The following is an 8,980-nucleotide window of genomic DNA, read 5'->3' on the forward strand; positions in this document are numbered from 1 at the left end:
CCCCCCCCCCGAAATTGAAAATTATTTCACTGAAACCATCCATCCAGGGAGTTGTCTCATCCGTTTCCTAACGTTTCTTGGCAATCGGCACAAAGGACAAACACACGGTTATATATATATCTTTAAATATGGGCCGAAAAAATTATTTGCTTGAGGGTGGGGCTTTTGTTTTCAAGTGCTGCCACTTCCATTCATACTTTTCATTTGGGATAGTTGAAAGCAATCTAAGTAGTGTAAGATGTAATTTTGGGGTGGGTGACAGCAATCTATAAAATGTAATTTGGGGGGGGGGGGGGGGTGACAAAAATCTGTAAGATGTAATAATTGGGGGTGGGTGACACAATCTTTAAGATGTAATTGGGGGTGGATGACACAATCTGTAAGATGTAATTATAAGGTGGGTCACAGCAATCTGTAAGATGTAATTTGGGGGTGGGTGACAATCTCTAAGATGTAATTCAGTGGTGCTTGACTGCAAACTGTAACTGTTAGATGTAAGCTCCCAAATGAGCAGATCTTTGTTTGCAAATGTATTGCAACCCCACTCAATAAATCTCATGGTATACAACATGCCTTAAACAGTTAAAGAAAGAAACACATGACATTGAAAAAATACTTGCGGATGTTTTTATTCATGAGTATCAGAAAGACCTGCTTTTTAAATATTTTTCGAGTGACTTGATTTTATATTTGAAAATTGGACAGACTACCTTTTTCTATGACCTTTTTATTCATGAACATGAGAAAAACTACCTGACAGCCGTACACTGCATGACAGTACATTCTATTTTAAGTGTTGCTACAGAACAGTGCTGTGCTTGTCATTTTGTTCTTGAACATCAGTAAGTTTTGACCCAGCCCGTTCTGTTTTGTTTAGTGTTTTAGTTTTATTCAACAACATTAGAAAAACTTGTTCCAGTGATGCCTGCTGTATGGTGTAATGTTCAAGGTCGAGATCTTTCTTGGCTGTCTCCATCTTGTCAAACAATACAGAGAGAGGAAACATTTCTGCTGGGACTTGAAGGTGGAGGTAGGTGTCCAGTTGGTTGAATATCTACAGAATAAATATATAATCTAAGGGTGGGGGTAGGTGTCCAGTTGGTTGAATATCTACAGAATAAATACATAATCTAAGGGTGGGGGTAGGTGTCCAGTTGGTTGAATATCTACAGAATAAATACATAATCTAAGGGTGGGGATAGGTGTCCAGTTGGTTGAATATCTACAGAATAAATACACAACCTAAGGGTGGGGGTAGGTGTCCAGTTGGTTGAATATCTACAGAATAAATACACAATCTAAGGGTGGGGGTAGGTGTCCAGTTGGTTGAATATCTACAGAATAAATACATAATCTAAGGGTGGGGGTAGGTGTCCAGTTGGTTGAATATCTACAGAATAAATACATAATCTAAGGGTGGGGATAGGTGTCCAGTTGGTTGAATATCTACAGAATAAATACACAACCTAAGGGTGGGGGTAGGTGTCCAGTTGGTTGAATATCTACAGAATAAATACACAATCTAAGGGTGGGGGTAGGTGTCCAGTTGGTTGAATATCTACAGAATAAATACACAATCTAAGGGTGGGGGTAGGTGTCCCGTTGGTTGAATATCTACAGAATAAATACACAACCTAAGGGTGGGGGTAGGTGTCCAGTTGGTTGAATATCTACAGAATAAATACACAATCTAAGGGTGGGGGTAGGTGTCCAGTTGGTTGAATATCTACAGAATAAATACACAATCTAAGGGTGGGGGTAGGTGTCCCGTTGGTTGAATATATTTACAGAATAAATACACAATCTAAGGGTGGGGGTAGGTGTCCAGTTGGTTGAATATCTACAGAATAAATACATAATCTAATGGTGTGGGTAGGTGTCCAGTTGGTTGAATATCTACAGAATAAATACACAAAGGGTGGGGGTAGGTGTCCAGTTGGTTGAATATCTACAGAATAAATATACAATCTAAAGGTGGGGGTAGGTGTCCAGTTGGTTGAATATCTACAGAATAAATACACAATCTAAGGGTGGGGGTAGGTGTCCCGTTGGTTGAATATATTTACAGAATAAATACACAATCTAAGGGTGGGGGTAGGTGTCCAGTTGGTTGAATATCTACAGAATAAATACATAATCTAATGGTGTGGGTAGGTGTCCAGTTGGTTGAATATCTACAGAATAAATACACAAAGGGTGGGGGTAGGTGTCCAGTTGGTTGAATATCTACAGAATAAATACATAATCTAAGGGTGGGGATAGGTGTCAAGTTGGTTGAATATCTACAGAATAAATACACAATTTAAGGGTGGGGGTCCAGTTGGTTGAATATCTACAGAATAAATACATAATCTAAGGGTGGGGGTAGGTCTCCAGTTGGTTGAATATCTACAGAATAAATACACAATCTAAGGGTGGGGGTAGGTCTCCAGTTGGTTGAATATCTACAGAATAAATATACAAAGGGTGGGGGTAGGTGTCCAGTTGGTTGAATATCTACAGAATAAATACATCATCTAAGGGTGGGGGTAGGTGTCCAGTTGGTGGAATATCTACAGAATAAATACATAATCTAAGGTTGGGGGGTAGGTGTCCAGTTGGTTGAATATCTACAGAATAAATACACAAAGGGTGGGGGTTGTTGTCCAGTTGGTTGAATATCTACAGAATAAATACATCATCTAAGGGTGGGGGTAGGTGTCCAGTTGGTGGAATATCTACAGAATAAATATACAAAGGGTGGGGGTAGGTGTCCAGTTGGTTGAATATCTACAGAATAAATACACAAAGGGTGGGGGTAGGTGTCCAGTTGGTTGAATATCTACAGAATAAATACATAATCTAAGGGTGGGGATAGGTGTCAAGTTGGTTGAATATCTACAGAATAAATACACAATTTAAGGGTGGGGGTCCAGTTGGTTGAATATCTACAGAATAAATATACAATCTAAGGGTGGGGGTAGGTGTCCAGTTGGTTGAATATCTACAGAATAAATATACAATCTAAGGGTGGGGGTAGGTGTCCAGTTGGTTGAATATCTACAGAATAAATATACAATCTAAGGGTGGGGGTAGGTGTCCAGTTGGTTGAATATCTACAGAATAAATACATAATCTAAGGGTGGGGGTAGGTCTCCAGTTGGTTGAATATCTACAGAATAAATACACAATCTAAGGGTGGGGGTAGGTCTCCAGTTGGTTGAATATCTACAGAATAAATATACAAAGGGTGGGGGTAGGTGTCCAGTTGGTTGAATATCTACAGAATAAATACATCATCTAAGGGTGGGGGTAGGTGTCCAGTTGGTGGAATATCTACAGAATAAATATACAAAGGGTGGGGGTAGGTGTCCAGTTGGTTGAATATCTACACAATCTAAGGGTGGGGGTATGTGTCCAGTTGGTTGAATATCTACAGAATAAATACACAATCTAATGGTGGGGGTAGGTGTCCAGTTGGTTGAATATCTACAGAATAAATATTCAAAGGGTGGGGGTAGGTGTCCAGTTGGTTGAATATCTACAGAATAAATACACAATCTAAGGGTGGGGGTAGGTGTCCAGTTGGTTGAATATCTACAGAATAAATATACAAAGGGTGGGGGTAGGTGTCAAGTTGGTTGAATATCTACAGAATAAATACATAATCTAAGGGTGGGGGTAGGTGTCCAGTTGGTTGAACATCTACAGAATAAATATACAAAGGGTGGGGGTAGGTGTCCAGTTGGTTGAATATCTACAGAATAAATATACAAAGGGTGGGGGTAGGTGTCCAGTTGGTTGAATATCTACAGAATAAATATACAAAGGGTGGGGGTAGGTGTCCAGTTGGTTGAATATCTACAGAATAAATACACAAAGGGTGGGGGTAGGTGTCCAGTTGGTTGAATATCTACAGAATAAATATACAAAGGGTGGGGGTAGGTGTCCAGTTGGTTGAATATCTACAGAATAAATACATAATCTAAGGGTGGGTGTAGGTGTCCAGTTGGTTGAACATCTACAGAATAAATATACAAAGGGTGGGGGTAGGTGTCCAGTTGGTTGAATATCTACAGAATAAATATTCAAAGGGTGGGGGTAGGTGTCCAGTTGGTTGAATATCTACAGAATAAATACACAATCTAAGGGTGGGGGTATGTGTCTAGTTGGTTGAATATCTACAGAATAAATACACAATCTAAGGGTGGGGGTAGGTGTCCAGTTGGTTGAATATCTACAGAATAAATACATAATCTAAGGGTTGGGGTAGGTGTCCAGTTGGTTGAATATCTACAGAATAAATACACAATCTAAGGGTGTGGGTAGGTGTCCAGTTGGTTGAATATCTACAGAATAAATACATAATCTAAGGGTGGGGGTAGGTGTCCAGTTGGTTGAACATCTACGGAATAAATATACAAAGGGTGGGGGTAGGTGTCCAGTTGGTTGAATATCTACAGAATAAATATTCAAAGGGTGGGGGTAGGTGTCCAGTTGGTTGAATATCTACAGAATAAATACACAATCTAAGGGTGGGGGTAGGTGTCCAGTTGGTTGAATATCTACAGAATAAATATACAATCTAAGGGTGGGGGTAGGTGTCCAGTTGGTGGAATATCTACAGAATAAATATACAATCTAAGGGTGGGGGTAGGTGTCCAGTTGGTTGAATATCTACAGAATAAATACACAATCTAAGGGTGGGGGTAGGTGTCCAGTTGGTTGAATATCTACAGAATAAATACACAATCTAAGGGTGGGGGTAGGTGTCCAGTTGGTTGAATATCTACAGAATAAATACACAAAGGGTGGGGGTAGGTGTCAAGTTGGTTGAATATCTACAGAATAAATACATAATCTAAGGGTCTGGGTAGGTGTCCAGTTGGTTGAATATCTACAGAATAAATACATAATCTAAGGGTGGGGGTAGGTGTCCAGTTGGTTGAATATCTACAGAATACATACACAATCTAAGGGTGGGGGTATGTGTCTAGTTGGTTGAATATCTACAGAATAAATACACAATCTAAGGGTGGGGGTAGGTGTCCAGTTGGTTGAATATCTACAGAATAAATACACAAAGGGTGGGGGTAGGTGTCCAGTTGGTTGAATATCTACAGAATAAATATACAATCTAAGGGTGGGGGTAGATGTCCAGTTGGTTGAATATCTACAGAATAAATACATCATCTAAGGGTGGGGGTAGGTGTCCAGTTGGTGGAATATCTACAGAATAAATATACAAAGGGTGGGGGTAGGTGTCCAGTTGGTTGAATATCTACAGAATAAATATACAATCTAAGGGTGGGGGGTAGGTGTCTAGTTGGTTGAATATCTACAGAATAAATACACAAAGGGTGGGGGTAGGTGTCCAGTTGGTTGAATATCTACAGAATAAATACACAATCTAAGGCTGGGGGGTAGGTGTCTAGTTGGTTGAATATCTACAGAATAAATACACAATCTAAGGGTGGGGGTAGGTGTCCAGTTGGTTGAATATCTACATTGCCAACATTTCTAATGTAGGATGCTCTTTAACCCTTTATTTACGGAATTATGTTCTGAATGAGATTTTTACTTAAACAATGTGTTACTATATTGCTTTTGGCACATTCAAAGCATATATCGAAGGAAATTTCGTTTCATAAATTTTTAATGGCCCAAACAGATATTGGTACTTATAAGTACCGTCAGTAAACTAGGACATTTTTTTTCAAAAATTTTTTTTTTAACAAAACAGGAACAAACGATACAATCTATTAACTAATAACATGGCAATCATTATAACAATCACTTTTTGTAATTTTCACACATAAATACAGCACAAAAGTATATTTTGAGTACGATTTTTACTGCATTTTCTATCGGAACACATCTTAGACCTCAAACACAGCAAAAGTAGTCGACATGTCATGCTCCCTCAATCTTGTCTGTGGTCTTTCTAGTGTTGCAACGGTTGCCGGAATGAATATGCTTTTGCTGGAAGCTTCCAATAACTAGTACAATGAGCCGCATAAACAAACAAAAGCCTAGTCATTCAGCACACAACTACTAGAAATACTAATATAATTGTAGCCTACTATAATGTTATGACAAGTCTACACTACAGTGCAAAGTTCATAAATAGAAGTGAGCTCAATGTGTTTTGGAAGAAGTAGTGGATTACTCTTTTCTGTTTACTGATTAAAATTTACCTTATAGATCTATACTATATGCCAAAGTATGGACTATTACTAGTCTACAGGTTTACATTATGTAAATGCTAGTTGTTGTAGGCAAGACAGTTCATTGCAGTAAATATAACTAACAAATTAAATCTTACAACCTGAACTAGGCTTTGGTATACAAATGAAATATACTAAACCTTATAAACGAGCCTGCAACTGATACCTTTATTCTTGTTATTTTTTTACTACTAGAAATGAACATGTAATTACAATATTTCTTAGGTAAACCATATGCAAACCTTCTTATAAATGTGTAAATATCATTTTTTGAGTACATTTCGATAAATAATTATCAAGACAATATTTATGTAACTCCACCTAACAAATCTGCAATTTTCTAAAAATCCTAAAAAAAATGACCGTGTGCCCTGACGGTACTTATAAGTCCACTTGTAAACATCGATCTAATACAAAGACAATTTGATTAAAATTGTATAACTAGAAGTTAAACGCGTTTGCCTGACTATTGAAGGTGCCAATAAAAAATATTTGGGGTTGAAAACTTGAAAAATAAGGTAAAACAAAAGGAAATCAGGAACGGGTGTGAGAAATGTACAGAAAAATTGTGAACTACCGATATAGCAAGACATTGAAAAAGCGCCACACCATTATTTTTTTAAAAAACATTGATACCTCCGACTACCGGCGACTCGGGGGAGATAATACTATAAAATACATCAATAATTTTAAAAATTCGTATTTAATTTAATATAATACAGGCACTTTATTAAAGTGGTACTTATAAGTACCGTCAGTAGATAAAGGGTTAACATGTATGTAGGCTCATAGGGGACACCAGAGCACATCAGATTGCTAACTACCCCTCAACCCCTTTTAATTTATTTTCATATTTTACCTCTATCTGATCAAAGAGTTCCTTCAAGTATTTGATCACTTCATCCATGGCATGTCCAGGTTGAGGTTTCAGATGTACAATGATGGTCAAACCTTGGGCGTATTTTGTCTTGAGGTGCTGGGGAGTGCCCAGACACAGGAGCTTGCCCTGAGCCATGATGGTCAGACGGGTGCACAGGGCCTCACACTCCTCCATGCTGGACACAAGACAAAACCGAGAATTAACCCCTTGCTCGTTTGGTACCTCTAGATATGAATTTAATGTGGTTTGCTTTATTTGTTATCAATTGAAATTTAAATAAAAGATCTACAACTGATCCATTTTGGGAAACGTGATTTTGAAAACATGTTAATTTTGTATTTATCATGTATATATATATATATATATATACATATATACATACATCTAATATATAAAGCTCAATTCTGTAACGCATATGTTTGTTTGTCGCTGGTTATCGATGGATTTAAGTGTTAGAAAATTATCGTGCGCATTTGTCTAAATTTATGAGTTAAAAAATTACTATTAAAAGTGTTGGGAAATCATTTTCATTTTTCAAATTATAGTAATAATTGTCGGCATGTTCGTTAAACACAAGTTTTAAAAAAATATCATCTTTTGCAAAAATTCTAATTATGTCTTTATTTAGTCCTATAGCGCTTACTTCCCTTTGATAAATTAGGCAAAACACAATTACTTCCCTTTATAAAACCATTGCATTAGTTGAAAAGCATTTACTTTTTAATTACTTTGTTTTGGTGTTGGGAAAAAAATAATTACATAATTAGCGGGGATTGATCAAGTGCAAATGCTGTAGGTATTTTACGGATAAGCTTGGAGTATTATAATTGTTCATTAAATTGAAACAGGCGCGTTCGTTTAAGTGAGTGCAAAAACTATGAATAAGTTGGGGTACTATAGTCGTTCATTAAGCTAAAACAGGCGATTCTGCCCCGGGCGTTTATGTTCGCGTTAGTGTTTTCTTTGTGTTTAGGTGGGTTTGCGTTAGTGGTTGCGTTTTGATTTGGTTCGTTTTTGTTCTTTCTTTTTTCGTTTTTGTTTGTGTTTTTTTTGTTTGGGTTTGTATTTGTGTTTTTGGTTGGTTTTGCGTTTGGATTTGGTTTGTTTTCGTTTGCTTTTTCGTTTTTTTTTTTTTTTTGGTATTGGTGTTTGTGGTTGGGTTTGTTGTTAGGTTTTTGTTTTCGTTTGTTTTTTCTTTGTGTTTGTATTGGTGTTTGTGGTTGGGTTTGTTGCTAGGTTTTTGTTTTCGTTTGTATTTGTAATTGTGTTAGCGTTATGTTTGCATTTTGTTGTTTTGGTTTTGGTTGGTCGTGGTTTGGGTGAGCAATGCCGGGTTTATGATGATTACTAAACACACAGGTAATGGTCTTTAACAGAAAGGTTTTTCACAGAAGCCAGAGCAGGGCCTGGCCGGGACGGCTAGTATACATATATACATACATATACATACATATATATACATCTATAATATAAGCGGCTAGGTAGTGTGTCAGTCCTTCCTTCCTTCCGTCATCGCTATAGCTTTTGGAACCATAAAAGTAAACAACGCACCATGCAGTGCTTTTCAGTGCACCGCATTGTCTTATTATAAGTATTGTTGTTGTTGTTGTTGTTTTGGGGTTTAAAGTCCGCTTTCAAACTTACGTTTATATCGCAGACTATTTTTGGTGGTTAGTTCGTGGTTTTTGTGTATATACAGTTTGGTTTCATTTGTTTTCCTTTCATTTTTGGGTGTAGTTTTTTTATTGTGCGGGATTTGTATTTTGTTATTGGGTGAATATTATTTTATCTTTACAGCTTATTAGACTGATTCTTCGGTTTTGTGCACATATTTTTTTACCAGGCTAAGCAGAGTGGATGGGGCGTCCATAGCCAGTAATGTTTCTGTTGTTAG

General features: G+C 37.3%; 1 protein-coding gene across 2 annotated transcripts in view; it reads right to left on the reverse strand.

The window, feature by feature from the left end:
- Window positions 1-621: 621 nt before the first annotated feature.
- Window positions 622-8,980, reverse strand: part of LOC131928315 (ATP-binding cassette sub-family A member 2) — a 35,076-nt gene continuing 26,717 nt past the window's right edge. For both annotated transcript variants that reach the window (XM_059284318.1, XM_059284317.1), the window contains exons 18-19: window positions 7,066-7,261; window positions 622-1,054 (exon numbers count right to left, since the gene is read on the reverse strand). In XM_059284318.1, coding sequence (XP_059140301.1) covers window positions 800-1,054; window positions 7,066-7,261 — 451 coding nt within the window. In that variant the 3' untranslated portion in view covers window positions 622-799. The remainder of the gene's footprint in view (window positions 1,055-7,065; window positions 7,262-8,980) is intronic.

Source organism: Physella acuta, unplaced genomic scaffold (assembly GCF_028476545.2).
Source record: "Physella acuta isolate Inbredline_101_S28 unplaced genomic scaffold, ASM2847654v3 ptg001482l, whole genome shotgun sequence".
NCBI classification, from domain to species: domain Eukaryota; kingdom Metazoa; phylum Mollusca; class Gastropoda; family Physidae; genus Physella; species Physella acuta.